This window comes from Musa acuminata, chromosome BXJ2-3 (genome assembly GCF_036884655.1).
Source record: "Musa acuminata AAA Group cultivar baxijiao chromosome BXJ2-3, Cavendish_Baxijiao_AAA, whole genome shotgun sequence".
Lineage (NCBI taxonomy): Eukaryota > Viridiplantae > Streptophyta > Magnoliopsida > Zingiberales > Musaceae > Musa > Musa acuminata.
Genome location: NC_088340.1, coordinates 1,472,936 through 1,499,545, shown reverse-complemented (window position 1 = coordinate 1,499,545; position 26,610 = coordinate 1,472,936). Strand labels below are relative to the sequence as shown.

The window sequence follows — 26,610 nt, the reverse complement described above, 5'->3', positions numbered from 1 at the left end:
GGAGTTGGATAGTGCTTGGGAAAGAAGCCATAACATAACATAACTTTGATACCAAAGTTTGATTTTATTATTAAAGCGATTAAAGAGTCTAAAGGTTCCAAACAAATATCTTTAAAATAACTAATTAGTTCTTTTTAAGTTCATGAATAAAAGCTCAGTGAAAGAGGATAAAGAAAATCTATAAAGCAAACACTATAAACCAAACTTACTCTTGAAAATAAAAATGAATGAAAATTTCAAAGAGGAAAAAGTGATAAAAATCAAACCACCTGACGCGAGGTGGTGTTAAATGGTGCTCGAAGAAAAGGCATAGCTTAATTATTTAAAATCTTCTATTTCTCTCCAAGTTTTTCTCAAAGTTTATATATATATATATATATATATAATTATTTAAAATAAATTATTTTTTTTTATAATTGTTTAAGAATTAATAATTAATTTGATTTGTCCGAACCTCTCTCTTGATATAAATCTCTTTATAAGTTCTTAAAAGGTTCAATTCTAACATGAAGGGAATTTGTGCTTGATAGCTACTAATCGTGTGGCGGCTTTTACCGAGGAAAAGATGAATGACGTGATGTTGGCGAATGCAGCGATGGCACTGCGATCGAAAACGACCAAAGGGGGGGGGTTTGATGCATGTGGAAGAGATTGCGAGAGCGATTAGATGTTTGATGAAAGGAAAGAAAGGGAAGAAGTTGTGACAGGAGTACCGAGCATTCGAAGGGAGATGAAATTAGGTGAGGAAGTGAGGTTGTGCACATCAATCAATTTGGATAGATATAATAATCTAAAATGACACCCGCCTATTGAATCTAACCGTCCACGTGGAATCATCTAACGGCCAGTATGACCCCCACGCCGACGATACTTTTGGATATTTATGGGAAAGGAACCCTAATCCAATGTTGCGGCGGAATCCGATCTCTTGGAAGCTCTCATCTCGCGCCTGCTCGTCCTCCGCCCTCAGGTCTACGAATCTCTTACCCCATTTCCCTATCTTTCCTTCTCCATCGATCTCGACGAGCTCTCGTGTAGTTTGTTCTTCGATCCTGACCTCATCCGTCCGTCGATTCTTCGTTCCTTTGTTTCAGTGACCATGTCGGACGAGGAACATCATTTCGAGTCGAAGGCTGACGCCGGGGCGTCCAAGACCTACCCACAGCAGGCTGGGGCGATCCGGAAGAACGGGTACATCGTCATCAAGGGGAGGCCTTGCAAGGTTCCTTGTTCGCCCGCCCGATCTCTTCCTTTCCACCCTTTGCTCGATGTATTTCTAGATCAGTGACATCTGTATCATTTGGTCAAATCTGTCCTTCTCATGTGTTTGATTTGAATGTATTAAAGATTTATATTCGTTTGATTCACCTTAACTGTTTGCAATTCGCTTTGGTTCTTATTTTCTATTAGATTGATTGTTTAATGTACAATGTCTAGATTCCTTGGGTTCTTAGGATTTTGATCATCCTGTTTAGATAAACGGTGCTTTCTATTCTTCTCCTAGGCTTGTATGGTTATGTATGTCGAGGGTGACCTCGTTTAAGGATGCTAGAAATCTGTAGGGAACGGGATCCATTTATGTCATGAACTCATGCTCTACATTTTTCTTATGTGAATGTTTAATAGCTTATGAATGGTTACTTGCTTGCAAGTTGTACAGCTATTCATCTAATGAAATTGAATTTGCAGGGTCTGAAAGAAGTCCTTTCATTAGTGGAGTTAGCTGAACGCATGCAGTGAACCTATTTCCTGTAGCTTTTTTTTTTTGTGGCTAATTGGATTTGTGAAGAAGAAATGTGTCGAGGAGCAACTAGAAGTTAGGGGCTTCATTTAATTTCCAGTCAAGAAAAAAAAAGCTCATGACAGATGGGAGACACTAATATTGTTTGATTTCCAATTTTTTCTTTAAGCTTGATACTCATTTGACCCATTTCAACTAATGGCATGGGTTTTTGACCTTGGGAAGCAGTATACAACTATCTATGCTCATGGAGCACTTTTTGATTAATATTAATGACATTTCACTAAAGTTCAAGTGCTTTTCCTTGGTCTATCATGAAGTTTGCACATTTTTTGGTTTCTTTTGCTCTTCTTCTAGCAACACAGAATGCATGAATACATGATTGTTTCTAAATGTTCTACAGTGGTTGTTCCTATGATTATAAACAACTTTGTTCTCTTATTGTTTACTAGGTTGTTGAAGTTTCAACCTCGAAGACTGGGAAGCACGGTCATGCAAAATGTCATTTTGTTGCCATAGACGTCTTCAACGCAAAGAAGCTTGAGGATATCGTGCCATCCTCACACAACTGTGATGTGTGTTATTTGATATATTGGAAAATGTTAGTTTCATTTTGAATGTGTCTTAGATATTTGAATTTGTTTGGTTTATTTGCAGGTTCCTCATGTCAATCGCACTGATTATCAACTGATTGACATCTCTGAGGATGGATTTGTATGTTGTAATTTGTTTCTTTATGTTTTCCCGGTTGTTTAATATATTTTGTAGTTAACACTTGGTTGCATATTTAAGGTGAGCCTTCTGATGGAAAATGGTAACACCAAAGATGATCTGAGGCTTCCAACTGATGAGACTTTGCTTGCACAGGTTTGTCAGGGCGATTTATGTTTCTACTATTTTCCTTTATTTTTTGAGCATCTAATGAATTTTAAGATAAAACTAATGCCTCAATTCTTAAATAAATCATTTTTTCCTTGTATTGGAACACCACAAAAAAGTCAAGAAATTTTTTTCATGGCCTCCTAATTACAAATTTAGTTAAAGATGAGAGTTGACCTCATAAGAAAATTTAGATTGTAAATCATATATACTTGAACTGATTACCAATTTAGGTTCCTTTTTTACAAATGAAAATGACAAAAAAAGTATGGATCTTATGGGGTGCGTGCAGTTTAGTTCTATGATTATGTGCCTGCATAATGGTGTTCTTTGGGGTTTTCATTGGTAAATCTCAGGTTGCGTTGATCAAGGCTTTTAATCTCATACTGTATCTATGTACTGAGCTTTGCTCAGTATGGTATTGTCCCGACACACCGAGCGGTATCCCTAAAATAGGCATAAAACCCTCCAAAAATACTTGAAAAGTAAAAAAAAAATAGGATAGGTTCTTTTAAGTTAGAAATAAATATACATTTATTATAGTTTTAGCAAAACTAATGTAAATTAGGTAAGAAGAGTGTCATATATTTTTTTCGGGCTTTGAGGAGTAGCCTTGTGCAAGGTTCATAATTTTGGTTCATTTCGGATCGTTCTTCCGTTAATATTGAATTATCTATAGAAAAATTATTTAAATTATTAGATTATTTTGTATACAACGTAAATTTTAAGATTCAAATGAATTAATTAATCACATGTATAGATATATTTGATTTCACCACCAAAACGAACAATGGGTCTCCACGGGTGGTGGATCGGGGTCCTTGATCCTATGCATTTGTCTATCAATATGATATGTTTGTCAAACCCAATTTTGAAATTGGTCTCACGATAGTATGTTGATACATCGTATGCCATTGATGCATCAATGTGGTGATGGTCGTAGGTTGATTATCATGAATCACATGTGTTTGAGGTGCTTCTTGAGGGTATTGGTGAATGTCAGGACTTTTATTTTTGCTATTGATCCGTTGTTCCGTATCATACTGTTGTTTAGATAAGTATGACCAACTATCACTGTACTATTGTTGGTTGTAAAACTCTCCATAATACGACGACTGGGAATCCATACCTCTTGATTAAAAAGTTCTTCCTCTTAATTTTCTCAAATTAACCTCTTAAATTTGATTCAATCTATAAATCATTGTTTTATTGAGTTTAGGGGAGTGAAAATATGATAATAAGAGAGAGATTGTGAGTAAAAATGAGTTTGAAAGAGTTTAGAATACCTCGTATGGTCAAATTGACTATTGGAAAATCGTTATCAATGGTCGGTTTCGATCATTACCGCCCGGTACAGGTCGGTAACGATTGAAATCGATCGGTATCGCTCAGCACAGGTCAGTAACGATCAAAATTTCGATCGTTACCTCCCAGTACAGCCCTGTATCGCTCGATACGGGGCCAAAAACCTGATACCGTCCGGTAGCGGATGGTCCACATGTTGATCTGCTGGTAGATCGGTATGTACCGCCTATATCAGGTGGTACGGTACACAATTAAAAACCCTGGTGTTGACAACCTTATTTCAGTGTTTGCTGTTATCCTGTTTTACCCATTTATTGCCCCGAATTGTTAAGAGTTGCTACTGTCTCCTAGTTGTAGAGCAGGTTGCTATCCTCCACCTGTCTTCTTATATCAAATCCATGATTAATCAAAACAGTTTTCAGGATAATTTATGGACTATGTGCTCTTAAATTGATTTGTCATGTTGTACCTTTTGAACACAATGCAGATTAAAGATGGGTTTGCTGATGGTAAAGATCTGGTTGTTACTGTGATGTCTGCAATGGGTGAAGAACAGATCTGTGCTCTGAAGGACATCGGCCCCAAGTAGGTATCATGCTGCAGCTAAGATTTCAGGATTCTGAAGGAGCTATTGGATGTTTTGGCTTTTGAAGAATATTTATCAGATGGTTTCCTTGAGATCCTCTTTTCTACTGGCCTGTAATTGCTCAGGTAATCACTGGTGGTGTACGATTCATATATGAAACTGTTGCCCTGGTGTTCCTTTTAGTGTCTGTATTGGTTTGGCCCTGTTTTCTTCTGGCAAATTCTACCCTATTAGAACGATATGTTTTATCCTTTTTTTATTTCGACAATTCCATCTTTAGCAAATATGTTCAATATGTTCTACTACTGCTTGTCTGTCATTATCACCGACAATGGCAACCCACCCTTTCATGCATGAGATCATGAAGAAGGCGTTAGTTTAGCTGGTAAAAAATGCTTTATCGGATCATTAGAGGGTCTTGGAATCAAAATCCAATTTCATCATTTATTCTTTTGCAAAAAACATGAACATAATGAATTCTTGCGTGAGTGAATCGTACAAAAAGCTTGATGATTTGCTTTAAAGAGTTTTGGTTACTGCGTAATGTTCAAAGTTGATTTAGAAGGAGCTGAGGTAATTATTTAATCATATGATATCGAATATATTTTTCATCTTTTTTTTTTGATAAAATAATTGAAATTCTATTTTGCAAAATTATGCTTGATTTTATCGAGATTTTTTTTTCAAAGAAAAATAACTAAAAATCCACGTCGAAAGAATTTGATTTAATTAGACAAGTTTGACAAAACAAACATAATTTATATTTTGCTGGAAAAAATGACACAGGTCGGATCACATCCAACACCAAAGATTCGACATCAGCCCTTCCCACACAGCTTGTGGAACCACATACTCCCACCATTCCCCAGCTCGGGAACGGTGGTTGGCTCCCCTCTCCATCGGTCTTCACGACGACCGGTAGCTGCTGCTACGATCTCCCTCCAGATTTGTCTCGTCTTACTCCTCTCATAATCTGCACGCTCACCGATCCTCCCTCGCCCGCCCACCTCGAGCCTCTCCCTCCGCCGCATGCCTCCGCGCAGGGACCAACGCCACTGCGCTCGAGCCCTCCTCCCGCTGCTCGCGTGGCTATGTGGCATGTAATCCGCCCCCAGTTGATCTCTTCCCCCTTCCTCCTCATCTGAATCCCCTCTCTTCTTATGCTCTCGGTTTGCATCATCTGAAGTGCAGCGGCTCTGAGCCTTCGCTACGGTTACTACGGCAGCAACCACCTGGCTTTGGGTCCCAACTCGTCGCGGATGATGATGACCAGCTCGCTCTTCGTGGAGCAGCTGCAGGTCAAAGACGAAGCAGGCCAAGGGTTGCTGCTCTACGGATTCAACGACAGGCCACAGCTGAGCTCCGAAACAAATTGGACCATTTCCAGTGATCTCTTCGTCGACACCTACAGTCGCCAGGTGAGATTTCCATCCCCCGACTGTCCTTAACAGTAGGAAGATACAAACATATGAGTTTGAATTCCTTCTCTTCAGTATTTGAACTTAAAATATTCATACACTACTCATTATTCATTTGGACTTACATCATACACTTGATAGAAAGAAATAAAATAAAATTATCTCGATCAATTTCTACGTCGTTATCAGGTTGAGCCATCCATCACTGGCAAATATAAATTTCGTTTGATCTTTGGTTAGGGATTCTCCATGTGGTTGAACAGAGGATCCAGGATTTGGATGGCATGGCAGGTGGGTTATGGTGGTGAGAGCTATGCAGACATGCTTGTGGTTTTGATCAAGGGTAATCTGGGTTGACTTGAGTTTTACAGAAAGCTTGGCCATCTTCTTCTTCTTCTTCTTCTTCTTCTTCTTCTTCTGGTGTTGCTGATCCATTCGAACTAAAATTGTGACAGGAGAACAGAACTTGGAGGAGCTGGAGAGATACTCCCATGATGACATGGGCAACTCAAGGGATGGTAAATGAACACCTGCAATTTATCTCTTCTTATGATCATTATTTATTTGCATGTGATCAACAAAGGCTAGCAGCTGATTTATTTACGAACTTAAGCTTAAGCTTAAGTTATTTACGAACACAATCCAAAAGCTTAAGCTATCATCCCCCACTCTTTCGAGTTCTTTGTGATCGAACCAGTGAAAGAAACAAACGTTCCTTTCAAAGCCCAGGAATCGAAGCAGAGAATGGCATTGCTGTGGATGATGATGATACATTACACTGTGCTTTCCTTTGCATCCTCAGGTAGCAACCGAGAATTCACTGTTGCGGAGGACGGCATGTATTACCTTGGCGTCATCAATCTCTCTCTTCGGAGCATCACCATGAACATGAACATAAAGATCGCATCCAAAATGTACGACACCAGCAAAGCCACAAGCATATGCTCCACCAGCAATGGCGAATGCAAGCTCAAGCTTCTGTTCCCCAACGCCCAGTACTATGTGTTGGCAACATCAGACAGTGAGGTAAGCGTTCTCAGATCTTATCCGAGCCTCTACATAAAGACACTCGAATCCATGGCGTTTGTTCCTTAATTAGGTGCCCCTCAAGGTTTGGCACATCCAACTCTCCTTCGTAGCCCGCTTGACTTCCTACTTCTTAGTCACAGGTGGGTTGCCTGCCGCTCACTTGAATCTAGATCGAACAAGGAAACAAGAGATGCTAATGTATGTTGTGTGATTGTTGCAGGCTTTTTGGTCGTGATTGTTTCCGTCATACTCAAGCATCTTGGAGCATGCTGCGTTGAGCAGACGAGGCGAGAGCAGGGCGTTGAGGCGGCGGCGGCGGAGGCGGAGGCGGAGACACAGCCGATAGCGCCGAGGAAAGAGATGGCCTGCGGTTACGGAGCCACGGAAGAGGAGGCGGAGTCGAGCGTGTGCTGCACCGCCGACGACCTGTACGACGGGAAGATATGCGTCATCTGCTACGACGAGAGGCGCAGTTGCTTCTTCACCCCTTGCGGCCACAGCGTCGCTTGCTGCTCCTGTGCGCAGAGGTAAAGCAATGGCCTTTGGTCTGTCTCCATGCGAGAAGAGAAAGCTTACAAGTGTGTGTGGGCTTTGGTTGCAGGGTGATCGAGGAGCAAAACAAGGTCTGTCCCATCTGTAGAAGGCTCATTCACAAGTGGAGAAGATTGCCAGGTCTATAGCATGAGTAATGTGCAGGGGATGAAGATATGATCTCATGGAACGGGAAATATGCCGGTATTTTGATGTTAGAAACAGTTCCTCTACAGAAATCAACCATATCACATATACGAACTATCGATCAAATTTGTTTGATCCTCGGGTTTGTAACTTGGGAATTAGATGGATCAGGTTGAAAAGTCTCTTCTTACCTCAATCTTTATGCATGTGGCACCTTAAGAAATCTGTGTTACCATATCCGAGACTTTCAAACAACCTCGTGTATACGTGTTTGAATCATGTCGGGTTGACTAAGACATCGAAAACTTTTACTCATATCATTTTTGCATTGAAAAGCGGGTTCGCTTTTACAATAATGATGCCCCTCAACCCTCTTAATGGACACATGAGCGAAGAAACTTTGCCCACGACCCATAGTACTCTCACTTGGGGGGGCAATAGCCATCCTTTCTGCACATGGGTGCATCCACCTCGGTGCAGACATCGATACAATACTAATATCTATTCAATGAACCGAATCTCTTAACCCCAGAGACGACCCTAAGCCATATGCTTGTTCCCATCGTAGTGTTTTTAAATCTCATTTAGCAAGTACAGACACTAACAAGTACGATATAGGTCATCTCTCTAATTTTGCCTCAGTTAACTCAACAAGTAGTTCCACCAGCTCAATCGTCATCATCGACTCCACCACAATCGGCACTTGTCGAGGTTCCCTAACTCGACGTGACACTGACATCCCAAGAGCACCCAAGACTCGTTGAACTGTTAATCAAGGGTGCACTTCGATCCTCAACTATAGAATTCATCAAACCACACCACCACTCTACCCCTGCTTAAATCTAAGGCCCAATCGGTAGAGTAGATATAAGATTCCTTATCAATCCAACTACAAGAGATGAGTAGGCATTTGGAGGAGATACAACGAGAGTTCTAATATTCAAAAGGGGAGCAGTAGTCGACCCCACCTTGGGTTAGTGGTTGTTCACCGAGAAAATATAGGAGGAACTGATTCCAATGAACTTCTACCTCTTGTCCTTGGAGGCGCTCGATGGCAGTGTCAACTCGACAAAGCACATTACAAATTTTCATACCCAAATATCATTGTATGACATTTCAGACATCTTGATGTATCACACCTTCCCAACCACGTTAAGAGGCCTGACATGAGAATGATATGCTCGCCTAAAGTCGCTTTCCCTTAGTTCTTTTGCCCAGCTTGTGAAGGAGTTCAAACTTCACTTCCTTAAGAATGTATGTCTGCGACCATCGACTAGAATGCTCCTTAAACTCAGGAAAGGAGAGGAAAAAACACTCGTAAACTACGTCATTCAGCTCATGAGCAGATATGAGGTATGGTAGATGTCTATCTATCACTTATAATATAAACCTTCATGATGGGACTAAAGCCATCTCGCCTCTTCTTGTCATTGATAGAGAGACTACCAACAACTATATCATAGATACTTCAAAGGGCTAATCAATACATCATCGCTAAGACAATAGTCTCAAGCAAGTATGAAGAGTCATGTAAGAGGTTGAAATAGGAGTGGCTATAATCAGCCTTAACCCCGGAGTTCACTACATCGAAAGAGAAACGAACAACCCGAGTTATCTCACCCAAGGTCCAAGTCTACCCTCCTAAATTTTGCTAGAACTGAAGTTTTTCTACATATAAAAAAAAAGGAGCTCTTGAAATACCCTCACTCGATGAAGACCCCATTGACAAAAAGAGACAAGTCTAAACACTATCGATTCTACGGGGATTACGACCATGACACAAATGATTATCACGACTTAAAAGAGCAGATTGAAGAATTCATATATCGGGAACACCTCTTGTGGTTTGTCTAAAAGCACCGAAAGCCCTCACCCAAACCTTAGAGGTCAATAGAGAGACAGACATATTGACATCATCATTTATGGACCAAACTCGGGGGGAGACAACTCAGGTCGTAAGGTTTATGCCCGAGCTACCATTGAAAAGTGCCCGAGGACAGAAGATGACCTGTATATAACTTTTAAGGAGGAAGAGATGAAGTATCTTGACTCAAATCATGATAATGCCTTGATAGTTTCTATGTGAATGATCAACGCTCGAGCGAAAAGGGTCATAATTGGCATATATAACTCTGCTAATATCATCTACTTTTGTGCTTTCTAAAAACTCAAGTTCTCGACTAACAATCTTACTCCTCTGACTTCTTTACTAATGGGGTTCACTAGTGACTCTATCTCCCCTCTCGGGACCAGGAGCCTACATGTCACATTCAGAGACGAGCATTGCTCTAAAATGATACTAACTAAATTCACGATGATGGATATCCCCTCGATATATAACACAATCATAGGCCACCCATATTGAACAGACTGAGGGTGGTGGTGTTGATCTACCATATGGTGATGAAGTTCCCAATTAGTACTAGCATCGGAAAGCGCAAAAGTGATTAATGTCCAAAGACCACCTCGAAAAATATGAAAAAAACATGCCACAGTAGGAGGCATAAGATAAAATGTTGTTGAGGTATATGAGTCGAAAAAACCCAACTCATACAATAAGAAACCCGCTATGGCGAGAAGCACAAGACAAAATACTAAGGTGCATGAGTAAAAAAAAAACCTAAGTCATGTCAAAAGACACCCATCATAGTAGGAGGCATAAGACAAAATATGCCCGAGGTGCATGAATCGAGAAAATCCGACTCATGTAATAAAAAAATCTATTACGATAGGAGGCAAAAGATAAAAATATACCCAAGGTATATGAATCTAAAAAATCTGACTCTTGTAATAAGAAAATCATTATGACGGAAGGCAAAGACAAAATGTGCCCGAGGCACATGAGTAAAAAAAACTCAACCCATATAATAAGAAACCCACAATTATGAGAGGTATAAGACAAAATATACCCTTTCCACATGAGTCAGGATAACCTAAATCATATTATAAGAAAGTTGCCACGATGAGAAGCCTAAGACCAAATATATCTGAGTCGTATAAGACGAGAAAACCTAACCTCAATAAGAATAAACCTATCACGATGGGAGACACAAATCAAAATATATCCAATGCACATAAGTCGGGAAACCCAACCCTCATGCAAGTAGATTTGTCATGGCGGAAGACACAAGGGAAAGAATGTTGGGAAATCATTGGGGGGCGACATCATATGCGCAGCGGAAGAACAAGAAAAACAAAATCCCCGATTCCCAAAAAGATGTTCGTCGTCGTGCGAAGATTGATGCGCAAAAATCCGCAAAACACAAAACTGCATATAGAGATTGTGTTACCTAGGGAGATCGTATATCCCTGTTTCCTTGCAGATCCTTATGAGAGAGTGAAGGAGGTCAAGCGTCCTCCTCTCTAGCGGTGATCCACACAGTAGGGTTGCGACGACGCTCCTCAAAACTCCAGGCCTACTCTGAGGTGGAGAGGGAGAGGAGAATAGGAAAGGCAAGCAAAGACTCTAGCCTATGAGGCTGTGAATCCCTCATATTTATAGAGATCCCGTGTCAAACCCTAATGGGTCCTTCCCTAGTGGGTATTGGATCTGCATCCAATAAGACAAGGGCTCCGTCGGATATCTCATATCCGAACCTCTACTCATCGCAATGCCTACCATATGTGTGTGACCCTCTAGGCCCAATATCGAGCTGGCCGTGAGTCATACCTGTCAGAACTCCTTCTGACTGAGTGAATTATTATCTCTGTAATAATTCACTTGACTCATCAACTACGGACATACTAGGCCACTACGCCATAGTCCCCAGACGATACAGGGGAATCCAATCCATTGGACCTGTCTGTCCTCAGTTACCATGTACCTATAATCCCTCATCCATCTAATATCCCAGAGACCGTATATCGAGCATGGTGTTGTCAGACCCATACGGTTTCTACTCGAGTCTCGCTCTAATCGGATTCTCCCGGAGAACTCTTTCTCTCTCAACCCGAATGACCCTGACTAGGGATTTGTCTGAGCAAGAACACATAGGATATTCCTCTCATGACGCCGAGAGTGGATGATCCTCTGTCGACACTCAATAGCCCTCGTAAGGTCGACTACCACTCCCAATGACCAGCTGTACTAGATCTGGGAACAGCCAAACCTATAAGTCTGGTATCAAAGAGTGGAGCACTCATACAGGACATCCTTGGTGTCTCAAGTCTAAGGACCAGATACACCACTAGGACTACGGAATCATTGTCTGACAATAAGGCATCATCAACCATCCAGCATTCCGTAAGCGGATCAATCAGTGAACTCATTCTCCAATGAGCACCTGTACTGTATCCCTAGTGTCCCTACACGAGCAGCTATGAGACCAGCTGCATCCATCATATGGACGGGTATACAGCACACCAGTCTATCCGGTTATCACGATGTCCCTCTCGAGTAACCTATGACCGGGATTATTTAGGATATGTGTTTAAAGGTGAATCGATCTCATTATCGTGATCTCATCACGATCCGATTCCCATTGCACAAATCCAAGGACATCACAATATATATATATGCATTTATGCAATAGTTATAAAGTGATATATGCCAAAATATAATAAGCAAAAAGATTCTGTATCAAGTCACACGTGCCATCACTCACGTGATTGGCTTGCTGGGCACCTATGACTAGCAAAGAATGCATGAAGAAAGGAGGTAGAGTGTCGACCCCTCTTTTACTTGAGGTGGATAGGCCACTGCTCAATGTAACCCATCAACTTAGAGGCCCATAACAAAAAAAAAAAAAAAAGGAGATATGGACACCTTGGGCAGAAATGAGCCCCTCTGCTCGAGATGGGTCCCATGATGATAGGAGGGGCAGGTCAGCGATGGATCATCGTTAGGTTGGGAAACTTGACCCTCTCCTCCATAATGAATAGAGAAGGGGACTACCTTGACACCACCTATAGCATGAGGAGTAGAGGTTAAGAAACTCGACCCCCTCCATGACGAATAAAGGAGGAGACCACCTTCGCATTGCCTACAACCTTCCTTGGCTCCTCTTGCAGCTCACCTTGATGGCGAGCAGAGGAAAAGGGGTAAGCTGACAATGAGAGACTTCGTAGCATCCCTATTGTGGACCTATTACTCGATATGGGTCACTCAAGGATAAATAGAGGAAGAGAGGCACTACATACAACCAGCCCCAACTCCTCTCACAACTTGCCTCGACAATGAGTAGAGGAAGAGGGGCAGGTCAACGATGGGGGACTTTACAGTATCCTCATTGTGGACTCGTTGCCCAACGTGGGCCCCTCGAGTATGAGCAGAGGAGGAGCCCACCTCAGTGCAACCTACAGCTTGCATTGGCTCCTCATTCAATCTTCCTTGATAGTGAGTAAAGGAAAAGGGGCATTGCTTGTAGCTTGCTTTAGCTCCTCTCATAGCCCACCTCAATGGAGAGTAGATGAAAAGAGGGGCAAGTTGGCGATGGGGGGCTTTGCAGCATCCCCGCTGTCGACCCATTGCCCCATATGGATTCCGTAGGGATGAGCAGAGGACCCCACCTCTAAGCCACTTACAGCCTACCTCGACTCCTCTTGTGGCCCAACTCAATAGCGAGGAGAAGAAGAGGGGTAGGTCGATGATGGGAGGCTTCACAATATTCTCATTATGGACCCGTTGGCCGACATAAGTCCCTTGGGGATGAATTGAGTAAGAGCCCACCTCCACACCACCTACAACCCACCACGATGGTGAGTAGAAGAAGAGGGGTAGATCGATGATGGACCATCACTAGGAGCATTCGCACCCATTGCTTGTGGTCGTCACTATGCCAAGGAGGTTGAGAAACCCGACCACCTCATCTATTTGAAGCATGACAATCGGGAAACTCGACTAGGTTGGGAAAAGATGAGTTTCCTCTACCGGAGATGGGCCTCTCAATGATGGGAGGGGTAGGTCAGTAATAGATCGCCATTAGCAATGCTCGCACTCCTCACTTGTGGTCCTCACCGAGCTAGGGAGGTTGGGAAACCGAACCTCTTCCTCCATCCGAGGTATGAAAGTCAAGAAACCCAACCCTTCCCTTTCACTTTTGTCGAGTCACGAAGGTCGAGAAATCAACCTCTATTGTTGTCGACCTCCATGCTCGAAGGAGGGTCAGATTTACATTGGTAAGGATTGATCTATTACTAAGGAGGGCTCATAGACGAGAAGTGACCCCTTCCCGAGGGACCAAGGCCGTTGATTCAAGATGTGGGTCAAGCGTCCCCCGACCCTGTTAACGTTTGCCTAATGTGCAGAGTTGAAAAGACCTTCAATCATCACTCAATCGCCTAATGCGCAGAGTCGATGTTCGTCCCAAAGCACATTTTAGGTGGGGATAAATGAATGTGGTGTCCAGGGTGAAAGGAAAAGACAGAGGCCACCCTTCAATTATTTGCTCACGTGAATAAGGTTCCAAAATAAACGATTATAGGTTATCCCCCTTTGTCACTTATGTGAATAAAAGACAAAAGGAATATTATTAGAGACGGTTAGAGACTGCTTCCCGTAGAATATTCAATCATATATAAAAATTTATCTTCAACATAATAAAAAGAACAGTTATTTTTTAACTATTTATGCTTATACTAATGTACCTCGAATTATTATGATCGAATTAAAAACTTCTATACTTACACTTATGTTCATCTCAAATAATTCTATAGTTGGGACTACATCATTGATGACACGTCAACAACTTCTTTCTTCCTTACCGTTAAACAGTATCCGAGCATTAAAAAGTGAGTGAAGGAAAAGGCTGCATGATTTGTTGTTTGTATCTCCAACGAAGAAGGGCGGCGTTCTTCTTGTGGATGAAAGAAACGCTGCTGCCGTGCACAAGCGACCACGTGACTCAAACGGACTGAACCGTCACTCCGATTTGGTGAGGGACAGTCAGATTACCGTCCGATACGTGGCCAACTAAAATCTCAAAAACCTATCGGAGGTGCTTTCGCCGGTTATCGGAGCCACCGTGACCGTCTTGGCCTACGACGCGCCGTTAATCTCAGTTCTGGTGACCGCAGCGTCAGCTCACCTCCCGCTTTTGCGGTGCCAAGAGGCCAAAAGTTCGGATCGGCCCTCATCAACAACGCCGTTTGATGGGCCCGTCGCGGTGATCTCGGTTTCGGTAACCGTCCGTATGCCATCGCACCGCATCCCCCCTCGTCAAAATTCCCCGAATCGACCGTGAAACTGTCGATACCGTGTCAGCGGTAATCTCACCTGCTCCTTTTTTAATTCGAGCTTTTCCTTTTTGACTTTTATCCCCCTCTCTTTTCCTTTATTCCACGACTACATCCCGTTCCCACCACTGCCGACGGCGCGTTCGTTCTTTTCGCCTTCTTTTCCTCCTCTTCCTCTTCTTCTTCTTCTTCTTCTTCTTCTTCTTCCACTGCGCTCTCGCACCGCCTCGGCCTTCCTCTTTCTGCTTCTCGACCCTCCAAAAGAAGAATAATCGAATTTTAGTCCCTGTCCTCGTCTCCGGCTTCCTGTTTGGAGATCACTAAGCGAGTCGGTGCGTGTCTTCTCCCTTTTAGCATTCGCGTCCGCCTCCATCGCTCGCTCTTCTATCATTAGGGTTAGGGTTTTGGGAACGGATGGAGAGGAAACAAGGGTTCTTCTCGGCGCTGCGGGAGGAGGTGGCGCGGGGGCTGTCGCCGGGGAGGTCGAGGTCGGAGAACCCGTCGACGGTGGCGGAGCTGCTCCTCCCTCGACGGTGGAGACGCCAGCCGCCGCGGGGGTTTCCGGATGAGTTGTTGGTCCCGGCGTCCGGGAGCCTGGCGCCGCTGGCGGAGGGGCCGGAGGGGGATGACTTGGGGCGCAGGAAGGAAGGGTGGGGGCGGTGGGTGAAGGGGCAGCTCTCTCGTGCCCCATCCGCCTCCTGCCGTAGCTCGGATCTCCGCTTCCTCCTCGGCGTCATGGGGGCGCCTCTGGCCCCCGTCCACGTCTCCCCCACCAACTCGCTCCCTCCACTCAGCATCAAGGACACTCCCATTGTGAGTTTCTTCCTTTAGTGGCATGTATGTCTGTCGATTCTCTTCCATTGGGTGGTAGCTATAAATGCTAGTGATTTCCAACATTTATGCATTCAACTGCTGCTATTCTACATATGCAATTTTCATGTCAGAGTGTTTCAAGTTGGTGGAATTTTGATGATGGTCTGTGGTAGGAAACATCGACAGCTCAATACATACTACAGCAGTACACAGCGGCAACAGGTGGGCTGAAGCTTCTGAGCTCCATCAGAAATTCATATGCAATGGGGAAGGTGACGATGGTGGTATCCGAGTTTGAAACGGCGTCTAGGGTCATCAAAAATCGCTGTTCACCCAAGGATGCAGAGTCTGGTGGATTTGTCCTCTGGCAGATGGCACCGGACATGTGGTACGTCGAACTTGCCATCGGTGGCAGCAAGGTCCATGCTGGTTGCAATGGCAAGCTTGTTTGGCGCCACACTCCCTGGCTTGGTGCCCATGCTGCCACGGGCTCTGTTCGACCCCTCCGTCGAGCACTCCAGGTGCAGAAGCAATTGATGTAGCATAAGCTACCATCTCAGTCTATCTATCTAGGATGCTTAAATTCTGTTTATGCTCAGGATAAACTAATTCTTATTGGCGATGATGACTTTGTAGGGTCTTGATCCTTTGGCCGTCGTGAACGTGTTTGCTGATGCACAGTGCATTGGGGAGACGAAGATCGATGGAGAAGATTGCTTCATCCTCAAGCTCTGTGCAGATCCACAGACACTGAAGGCTAGGAGTGAAGGTTCTGTAGAGATCATTAGGCATGTCTTCTTTGGTTACTTCAGCCAGAAGACTGGGCTTCTTACTTGTATGGAAGACTCACATCTCACTCGAATCCAGTCGAGTGCTGGAGGTGATGCTGTGTATTGGGAGACCACCATCAACTCCAGAATTCATGACTACCGCCCTGTTGAGGGCATGATGATCGCCCATTCAGGGCATTCGGTGGTCACCCTTTTCCGGTTTGGTGAAGTGGCCATGAGCCATACAAAGACAAGAATGGAGGAAGCTTGGAGCATCGAAGAAGTAGCCTTTAATGTCCCAGGTCTCTCGATGGACTGTTTCATTCCTCCAGCTGATGTAAAAAAAGATGGATCAGTCAGTGAAGCCCGTGAGCTACCACCTCAAGCAGAGAGGGGGAGAAGCACCATGGCTGGAAGTCACAGGGCTAAAGTTGCAGCGCTGGAGAAGTCACATGATGTTTCTGATGATAACATCTGGTGGAGGGTGGAGGTCTAATGCTAAGGAAGTGAACTCAATTTGTCGATAATCGCAGCTATTTTTCTTAATCAGACTAACTCAGCATAAACTGGAGGTAAGCAGCTAACTTTAGGGGGGGATTTGGAGTCTGCTACTTTTAATAATCCTGTGTAAGTAGGAGCATAATTATTCATGGATCTGCCACCTGCACGCTTAAGGTGATGCTTATAGCGTTAGTACAGAATTCTTGAAGCTTTCCCGGTTTGGTTACTTTGTGTTGTCATAATTATGGGCTGCCCTGCCCCCTTCATGCACAGCAACAGGAAAGCTGGCTGTTTGTAACAAGACTTTCTTTTCATATTCATGTGTGTTTATTTGTTTGTTGGGTTGGTGTCAAAACTGTGGAGTATGAAGAAAGCTAGTAGATGTAACTTCAGATTGGATCCGAGGTCGGGAGCCTACTTTTCCTTAACCTACTGCAATCATATTTGTCTGAGTCACACAAAGAAGTTGATGTAAACCAAAACTTGTGTTCTATCTGATGTCAATGGTCAGTACATATTGTTTTTGCTTATATCATTTGTCAGTTGTGCCACTTGTTGCAGGGCCTCATTTGCTGAATTCCTTTGTTGATGGAACAGGGCATGGCTACCTTTCACAGCCCAGGTAATAAGGTAACATCGACAGGTATTATTCCCTCACATTCATTGCCTCTGAAATATTTCAGGTAGTATGAGTAAGCTTGATAACTAACTATATCTGCCCTTGTATTGTCTGGTTATAGTTCAAGGAAGCTTCTTTGGACATATCCCTCATTCATGTGTGTACCCTCACCTTTTCCAGTGGGACAGTGGGGACCTATGTCATTGATGGGAGATATGTCATCGGGGAACCCAAAAGGAGCAGACACAAGAAGTGAGGATCCAATGTTCACTGCCCTTTTCCAAAATATTAGCTTGTGATGCCCCTGAAGAAAGGAAGCAGCAAACATGATGAACCTCTCAGGTATTGGCTATAATGTCAGTTTCTGTGTGCTCCTAAATGTATATGCTGCTAAGGTAGTTTGCTGTGCTTATGCATAAGTGGCATTGTTAATGGCTGCTTCTCTTAGGTAGTCGGATCTTTCCATTCATGCCAAGCATGACAGGAAGCAAACATCACTTGCTTTGCAGGCAAGACTTCCAAGTTCTTTGTTCCTGTGCAAGCTGTGATATGTCAGACAAGCGGATGTAAAGTAATCAGTATCATCTTTAGCCGAAGGCATTCAGATGGGATGTCATGCTCCACTTGGCTAGAAAAGAAGATGGACTTGATTCAAAGCCTCGAAAATGGGGGACAAAAGACTTCTTATCCTCAGGTCTGCATCACCCTTTTAGCAAAGCAACAAATTTCATTGACTTCAAGAGACTTATCCTCAGATCTGCATCACCCTTTTATCAAAGCAACAAATTTCATTGACTTCAAGTGAACCTCTAACTTCAGAGAGTCTGCATGACCAGCTGATGTTGCTGGCTTTTTTGCGCAATATCCACAACAAACAAAAGGGCTTGTTTTTTTTATTTTATTTTATTTTTCCCGATAGAATTTGATTGTCGAATGTGTGGAGGGGATTGGAAGTCAATCTTGTGAATATTGAGTGGGTTTCATAAAGGATCTTTAAAAAAAGGGAACTGTATCGAAGGTATCATCCGACAAGATCCATCTGATGTATAAATCCGTAAAGGATTTATATGATTCAATCAAGTATTGAATACGAAAGATACAACTCACTATAAAAACGAACCGTCTTGAGAATATTTCCAAGGATCTTTTTAGTATGATATTTTTACCTATTAGTTTGAGGTAATGATTATTACTCAAAACAGTTACATATTTTCTCTAACCACATATGTGATTGTGTAGTACCGAATCTAAAGAACATGAGATAATATTTGGTTGAGTTAGATACAATGCATCAATTTTATATAGGGTTGAGTCAATTATCACATCCGTGAGATATCAGTCAACTTAACGGTGGTGTATAATTTATAGAAGATATGAGACAATTGAGTGAGTATTAATGGAATAGTATAAGTAAGATTTGAGAAGATTTTATTAGAAATTATAATTATAAAATTTTAATTTAACTATTATTTATATATATATATAAAAAAAAAAGTTGCATGTCAAATCGATCTAAAAAAAAAAAAGGGAATCTGACGGTTTAGCTCATTACGTACCTGCATGCATGAGTAACTCTGCTGCCGAAGGCTGTGCAGCAACACTTTGTTGGTTGGATGCCTACGCAAATCTTGATTGCTTGGCTGAGAAGGCAGGGATGGAAGTCAAGTGGGGAATTCATATGAAAGGAGAATACCAATGATGATGACAGTGCATGCATGCGAAAAGAGAAAAAGAGAGGGTGGAATCATAAGATACAGACAGCCATGCATATATATATATATATATATATGCATCCGAATAGGCTGCATGACAGAGAATCCATCAACCATTTCAGGATAATAAAATAATTTGGAAAAGAATAAATTCATTGATAAAAGTTCCAAAAAAAAAGAAAAAGAAATTATTGTCACCGTACGATAGCCAAACAGTCAGAATCTGTTGACGACATTATAGCTAAACGCAGCCTTTATGAAACAAATCTATCGATTTATGCTATTTCACCCCAATCAGACATGTTTGCAGTTTACCACTTAACACACATCAGAATATCTGCAAGAGATCTTATCCATAAATTTTTGCATTTTAAATGTCATTATTATGCTAAGATATCATGGCATAGCAATTTTCAAATCCAAAGATGGGCTCCTCCTGTAGTTCAAGACAAGTAAAACTGATTGCAAGTCTTAAGAACCGGAAAAGAATTGTGCTTATATAACAGATTTAATAGGGATAGAACACACTAATCGCAAAGGCCCAATTACAACAAACTCCTCTGATTGGCAATTGAGATGAATGCTAAACTGCATACGATCACAAACAATCACTTTGATACAACTTCTCGATTACTATCATCATAATTATTTTGAAAATGAAACATGTTTACAACATTATGATAAAATGTCAACAAAAGTGCATACCAAAAATCTCAAGTCTTAGGTCATGCTTTGGCACCACCGGCTGCCCACGAATTTGACAGTAGCTAACAACCCAATTTTCTGCACCTTATGTTAGATCATAGGCTTATGGAAGACAGATTATATATATCCAAGCATTATTGATAATGAAATCGACAGATTATGTACTTGTACTGGTTGACCTCCACATAGCATTTACTCAGCTCGCCGAAGAGGGTCTTCAGATTCATCAAAATTGAATGAAAAGATGTCAACAGGTGCACTCGTGCAGTCACGATTGCTGCGGTTGAATCTGGAATGACCACCTTGATGGTGCTGATCAATATAGATCACTACAACAGTGATGTCGTCATGAACACGCCGTCGAATTCCCTTTTCAATATGTTTTAGATCATCATAACTCATTCCCTGTTTTCTTGCAGCTTCAATTAGAGCAGCTCGGACCAATCGTTTCGCTATTCCCTGTATGAGTTTCAACAGAGAACACCTTATGTTTACATCAAAAGCATGACTCCGATGAAGAAATGCTAAGAAATAAAGAACTATTAGAAGAAAGCATGCTAGAACTGAAGAAGCTAAGAAGCTAACTGCTCTTGGGTTCTTGAATACTATCTTGACTGCAGCTTCGTCACTTAATTGCTCCCATAGTCCATCTGATGCAAATATAAAAAATAAGTCATGTGGCTTAAGCTTATGGACCCGAATTGATGGCTCTGCGGTGATGACAGGCCTCTCCAATGGAACAGGAGAAACAAACTGCTGGAACAATGGATCGCTACTGAACTCGGGTTTCTTCAGGTAGACGTCCCCGATAGACCTGGAGACCTAACAAGCATAAAAAAAAAATATATCATTGCTTGTTATAAGGTTGATAATCTTAATTGCTTCTTTGATGTTGAATGTGCCATTAGAACATATAATTGTGATATCAATACATTGAGTTTAAAAAATGGTCAGAAGCCCCATAAACAACAGTACTACATGACAATTAATTTTCATGAACATGCATGCTGAGAAACAAGTAAATTAACCATGCTTGAGGAAAGCACCAAACATAGTATAGAATGTACAAAAAAAACACCAAAGACATGTGACCGAAAAAAAAAGTTCAAACAATGTGCTAGTCATCAGCCATGAACTAATTCTCCAAGCCCATATAATACATTTAATTGATTTGTTATAGGTAATAAATTGTACAATCTTTTCAACTTATACATACATTAAGAAATTTAGTACATTGTCTGACAACTTTGAGTTATGATAAGAAATTTATCCCTGCACCGATTCCCTTCCAGTGGCTCAGTAGTCAGACTCCTCTTCTTTGACTCCAAAAAGTATGACTCGTTTACAACTCGATAGTCTCTTTCTAGTAGTAAGGCCGTGGCAAGGCCAAGAAGAAAAGGTGCATCTTTTTTATCCAGGAATAAAGCGATAATCTATGGAGAAAATGCAGATTAAGCACAAGTCCAAGATTTCTGGATGAACTCTTTAACATCAGTATATGATAACCAAGAATTTTGGAACCTAAAGAGATGACCACAGTTTTTGTCAAGGGAAACAACAGCTAGGAGGATAGGACAGTGATCCGAAGCATGTCTCGGAAGGTGTCTAACAGTCAAGTGAAGGACTGAGCAAGAGGTTGGGATGACCGGGCTGAGCCACGTGGCACACACACACACACACACACACATATATATATATATATATATATCCACAGAATTAGGTCCACTTGAACATTGAGAACAAAACAATAAAATATTGGGGACATGAAGAAAAGATAACATTTTTGATTGCTTCTGCAGTGCATCAAGGTAGCAGATGGATGAATAACACAAGGTGAACCCATGAAGATCTCAACCCCTAAAGGACAAGGTAACTACATTATATTCAAACGGCCAGGGTTCAAGATGACATTATTAAGAGGTGTGCATGTATTAAAATACAAGAAAACCTTCTCAAGGAAAGAACAGAGATGAACACCAGTGTGCATACACTCTGCAACAGAAACTAAAACTGTGGAGGAGAAAAGAGGGGAACAAAAGAGTGTTAAGAAACAACAGGCTTCAACGGAGATGCTTATTATGGACCAAAGTAATACTATTTCTTTTTAGTTGTTCCACTCCAATAAGCTCTATTAGTGGAAATCCTATAAATTTAAGCAACTGAGATAATTAGAAATTTAGAACTATTAACTATGGATAGTCTCCTCACCTGAATGATCCCTTTGATCCGCCAAGCCCCACGGGTATGCACAATAATTTGCTTATCGTCAGGATGATTCGCAGCAACCTCCTTTCTGACTTCCTCCATTGAGACATTGTGGTCGGTTGACAGCCGCTCGGCCACCACGGCCCTCCCACCCAAGCTGCAGCGGCCGAGAACAGCCCGGGAGTCCCCCAAATTGGCCACGTAGAGTCTGTCGTCAGTGATCGCCCCGATGAGACAGCACGACCCCACCGACGCCATCTGTGGCCGTAACCGCCATGACCGCTTCACCAGATACAAAAACTCCTCCTCCGTCGCGTCAAACGCTCGTTTGATCACCTCCGAGGACAAGCCCCCTTGCTCCGACGCGAACCCTGCGCGGTTCCAAGAAGAAAAATCGAACTATCATCAGATTGTCTCATCAAGATGAGATTTTGATAGATTCGGTGAAGGGAGGACGGAGAGAAGTACGATCGAGATGGGAGAAAAGGCGGTTGCTGATGAATCGAGACGCCTCGGGGCCGCCGTGGCCATCATAGACGCCGATGTAGGTGGCGGAAGGGGAGGCGAACACCTGGCCCTGGTCCTCGAGGGAGACGTTGGCCTGGGCGACGGCGATGGAGAACTCGCCGGACGCATGGGGTTTGAGGTCCATGTGCCACAGCAGCCCGTCGCCGCCGCCGAGCCTCCCGGAGCATCGCTCCAGCGGCCTCAAGCACGAGCGCAGCATCCTCGATATCTCGAAACGAGGGTTCTTTCTACGCCTCCGCGCTTGCTGGTAGCCGGAACGACCTCGGGATCGCCAAAGCTGGGATCTTTCTCTGCCGCCGCCGCGCGCGCTGGTAGCTAAAACGTTGCGGAGATCACCAAAAAAGGAAGAGAGATATAGGTAAGATGCAAAGTTGGAGATGCTGAAAGGGAAGGCATTTGACGCTGAAAGCGAAGAAAGTTGGCGTCAGAGAATAAAGTCCTCTTCTGATTCCTTTACTTCGCTTAGTTTTGGGACGTAGAGAGAGCGGATGAGAGACACAGGGAAGGATGCTGAAAAGGACGGCACTTCGACGATGAAAGCGAAGAAAGTTGGCGTGGATGATACCGGGTTGGGGAAGCAAAGTTGGAAGGAAGATAGGAGCCCGTCTCTTTCTATTCTTCTCTCTTTCGATGATTATATTTGTTGAGCGCAGACGCCCTGCAAGAGTTGGCAATCTGATGGTGATCACTGACGTGTTACTTGAAGGAACAACCCTGTGTCACAGAAAAGAAGAAGATTGATGGAAAACGTGCTTCTTACACTCGGCAGTTGGCTCAATAAAGTAGAGATGAAAACAATGAAGTTTATAGAATAACTGATGAGAGAAATAAGAGAAAAGAATCTGAGCATTCTTGGTTGCAGCATCAGCATGTCATTATTTTCCAAGGCTAATGCTTACCCGGGAAACATTCCACATTCTCCTCAAAAAGTCCAGGGACAAATTGCATCTTCCGGTTGACTTTTGTCATCGGTCCACAGTGGTCGTCAACCTTTGAAACCACTGCTGACCCGCCAGGGAGGAATGTTTCTCATGGAAGATTCCAGAGTGGGCCTGAAGTGGAGATTGACGTAATCTATGTCTGCCAAATCCTGCACAAATGGAATTCTTGCGCAAGTATATCTCATTATTTCTTGTACTCGTTATGTCCTGACATAACTCACGGGCGCGCAATCTGGATGCCTCACGAGTTAAGTCGGGACATAACACAACCCTTTTTGGTAGTTGCTATAAATTCCTGGTTTGACTTATCACGCAGTGAGGCACAACAGAGTCCACACGCTCTAATTGATCGTCTCATCGGTGGTGCCCAAGCCAGTCTTACAGAGACATGTATTCAGACAAGAAGCAGGCAATGTTGAATTTGAACTAAATTTGCTCTTCTCCTTTAGATGATGCAGAATACTCGATTAAAACAAAAACAAGAAATGATTTCTCAAGTTAAGCTGAGATGCATTTGGTACACAATAATATACTACCAATTATGCAGACAAGGAGATGATATGAATGGATTGGGATCTTTGGTACTAGAGACTTCAAGCATAAATCATTAGCAGACTAATTAGAGTAAGAAGAAGAAACGTACTCTGTTTTTTGATGGGAACTATTCTTTCTGAATTTAAGATTGTTGATGTTGAGACAATCCCATCAAGTGCATCTCGCCAGCAATATCGCTGTCGTAGTAGCCTAATTTGCATACTTTCCGCATACAAATTCTTGAGTAGATGCTTTCCTTGTTGCTTTGGTTGGCAGCAAGGTATCAATTTTTATCGACGTTGAAATCCACCATCAACAAAAACTGAAAAGCTAATTAGCAAAAGTGCAATAAACACTAGATTGAGGAATATTATTTGCCATATGGAAGGAAATAATTACACTATCAGGTCATTAGAGAATATATTTGTAAGCATCATGAGAGAAATGATCGACTACCCAAAAGATACCCAGATTTTTCTGTATATCAACTCATATCATGTTTATCATATCTAATTCATGAGTTCAGATTGACACGGACAAACTCCTAACCGAGTTAGGAAAATGTCATGTAAATGCACAGTAGAGTATCCAATTTTAAGACTAGAAACCATCGAGCCATAACGTAAGATTGCTAAAGTAGATAGCAGAGTTTGCAGATCAAGATTGGAAAATTACAAGTGTAATTAATGCATGACTTCAAAACTGATTATTTGATCACAAGAATTGTAGTCTAAGAATATTGGAGTTCCAAAACCTAACATGAAATAAAATTGCATTTTGTCATTCAGATATGTCAATCATAAATGCTATAGTAATAAGCTTGACCAGTATGACAAATGGTATCTTCCAACACTTTCTCACAGCAGATTATACCTTTATCTGCCTTTTGAATTGGAGCAAGTTGAACATCTGTTCTTATCAATTTAGTAATTAATCAAGTTGAACCAAGCAACAGGTCAAATGTACAATCTAATTTTTGGCAAGGATTTTTCAAATCTGATTGTGCCATAAAGATGATAACAATGCTCTCTTAGTTGCTTTCACAAGCTGGTAAATTAAGTTTTTAGACTAGCAGTGATCAATAATTTAACATGACTACCGAGCACCAGCATACCCACGAAGCATATTAATAGATGACATGACTCAGATAGAAACCAAAAACACAATATACATCTGTGACAAAGTTTCTCAGGTTTCAAAATCATTGTTGTAGATGGTAAAAATAGTGTTGAACCAACTGGAGTGTCATTATATTTTTTGCTCCAGAGCGGAATATTCTGTTAAATAGGAGATTGCAGCTATATATCAAAAATGAATCTGAGGTACCATGATCACAAAGAATATTAAGCTACAACAACTTCAACCTAGCTATTGAAGTAATTACTATGAGGTTGTTCACTTAATGTCGGATGTAGAAGCACTTTCAGCACCAACCATATCTCCAAATAAGTAATCATAAAAGCTTTTAAGAGGAATCAAACAACCAAACCAAAGCAACCAACCATACTGATTAGCTTAGAAAAACCATTTAGCTCGAACAATGATATCTACCTGCCAAGTTGGCCTTCAGAAAGATAGCACCAAAGATGTTTACATCCATATATAAAGGAACTCCAACTCTTTAAATATATATGCAAAAGAACTCCAACTCTAAACATCTTTAATATATGAATGCGCATGAGGCTTCCATCAATACAAGATCTTATGTGTGCAACCATATTGGAAAGATTTCCAGATGCGGCTTCATGCAGAGTCAAGAACGACACTCAAGAATATGAACAAGAACAAGCCCCAACAGTTGAGATTTACCATCGAGGTTCTTCTCCTCCTCCCAGCCATTGTTTCTCTTGTTCTGTTGGAGTGTCTCTTGAACCGATTGGATGCAAGTCAGATTAATCATGTATGCTGAATCGAATAGATCTTGGTTGGATCTGTTCATGTAGAATGGAGTTCAGACAGTTAGAAGTGGCCTATGATCGCCTAAGTATTCTCAGTTTGATCAATTCAGATAGTTAGAATACTAAGTATTCTAAGAATTTGCCAAGCTTTCCAAACAAGTGAACCTTTCCAACCCACCACAACAAATATTAATTCAAAAATCCAGTTCAATCCGAAAAGACCCGTGTCGATTAGATCATCAAGTAGAGCTCCTATGGTACTAATATTGTCATAATATTTAGTACATTATACGATGAAAAATGTAACATATTCTGATCTAGCTAGAATCACAGATCTCACAGAAAACTACTCTACAGAAATTATAATTTTCACCATTTGTTTAAGAAGTCCAATAAAGCCCTCCTGAGAGTAATCAGGCAAACCAGAAGCCCTAAATAGATCATATCATGACCCTAACTGTCCAAATTTCATCATAAGTGAATGATGTAGCAATATCATGACGAAACCCGTTTGCTCCGATCATATCGCACTTCAAAGATCCATACCTTCGATCAATGATCAATACTACCAAGAA

The 26,610-nt window shown here is 42.0% G+C and overlaps 4 protein-coding genes across 23 annotated transcripts; 3 read left to right on the top strand and 1 right to left on the bottom strand.

The window, feature by feature from the left end:
- Positions 1–848: 848 nt before the first annotated feature.
- Positions 849–4,795, top strand: LOC103977136 (eukaryotic translation initiation factor 5A-2). The gene is made up of 6 exons (XM_009392566.3): positions 849–970; positions 1,095–1,222; positions 2,194–2,316; positions 2,399–2,455; positions 2,534–2,608; positions 4,413–4,795. The coding sequence occupies exons 1-6, from the start codon at positions 850–852 to the stop codon at positions 4,512–4,514; spliced, it is 606 nt and encodes a 201-aa protein (XP_009390841.3). The 5' UTR covers position 849; the 3' UTR covers positions 4,515–4,795.
- A 491-nt stretch (positions 4,796–5,286) lies between these two features.
- LOC103977137 (E3 ubiquitin-protein ligase APD3) lies at positions 5,287–7,915 on the top strand. Of its 4 annotated transcripts, none has more exons than XM_009392569.3 (8): positions 5,287–5,611; positions 5,698–5,929; positions 6,170–6,272; positions 6,385–6,447; positions 6,732–6,955; positions 7,041–7,098; positions 7,179–7,485; positions 7,560–7,915. In XM_009392569.3, the coding sequence occupies exons 1-8, from the start codon at positions 5,541–5,543 to the stop codon at positions 7,636–7,638; spliced, it is 1,137 nt and encodes a 378-aa protein (XP_009390844.2). In that variant the 5' UTR covers positions 5,287–5,540; the 3' UTR covers positions 7,639–7,915. The 4 variants fall into 4 exon arrangements, with proteins under 4 accessions (XP_009390844.2, XP_009390842.2, XP_009390843.2 ...); XM_009392567.3 differs by having other exon boundaries at positions 5,288–5,611; positions 7,029–7,098; XM_009392568.3 differs by having other exon boundaries at positions 5,289–5,607; positions 5,703–5,929; positions 7,029–7,098.
- A 7,012-nt stretch (positions 7,916–14,927) lies between these two features.
- Positions 14,928–18,499, top strand: LOC103977138 (uncharacterized). 17 transcript variants are annotated; one of them, XM_065098034.1, is made up of 6 exons: positions 14,928–15,622; positions 15,796–16,143; positions 16,259–16,964; positions 17,455–17,515; positions 17,693–17,854; positions 17,961–18,499. In XM_065098034.1, the coding sequence occupies exons 1-3, from the start codon at positions 15,224–15,226 to the stop codon at positions 16,886–16,888; spliced, it is 1,377 nt and encodes a 458-aa protein (XP_064954106.1). In that variant the 5' UTR covers positions 14,928–15,223; the 3' UTR covers positions 16,889–16,964; positions 17,455–17,515; positions 17,693–17,854; positions 17,961–18,499. The 17 variants fall into 17 exon arrangements, with proteins under 17 accessions (XP_064954106.1, XP_064954105.1, XP_064954104.1 ...); XM_065098033.1 differs by having other exon boundaries at positions 17,455–17,523; XM_065098032.1 differs by having other exon boundaries at positions 17,455–17,536.
- A 1,337-nt stretch (positions 18,500–19,836) lies between these two features.
- LOC103977139 (probable protein phosphatase 2C 78) lies at positions 19,837–24,437 on the bottom strand. The gene is made up of 6 exons (XM_065098018.1): positions 23,562–24,437; positions 23,120–23,376; positions 22,603–22,977; positions 22,138–22,505; positions 20,515–20,751; positions 19,837–20,388 (listed from the first exon to the last, which is right to left on the bottom strand). The coding sequence occupies exons 1-6, from the start codon at positions 23,570–23,572 to the stop codon at positions 20,122–20,124; spliced, it is 1,515 nt and encodes a 504-aa protein (XP_064954090.1). The 5' UTR covers positions 23,573–24,437; the 3' UTR covers positions 19,837–20,121.
- Between the last annotated feature and the right edge of the window lie 2,173 nt (positions 24,438–26,610).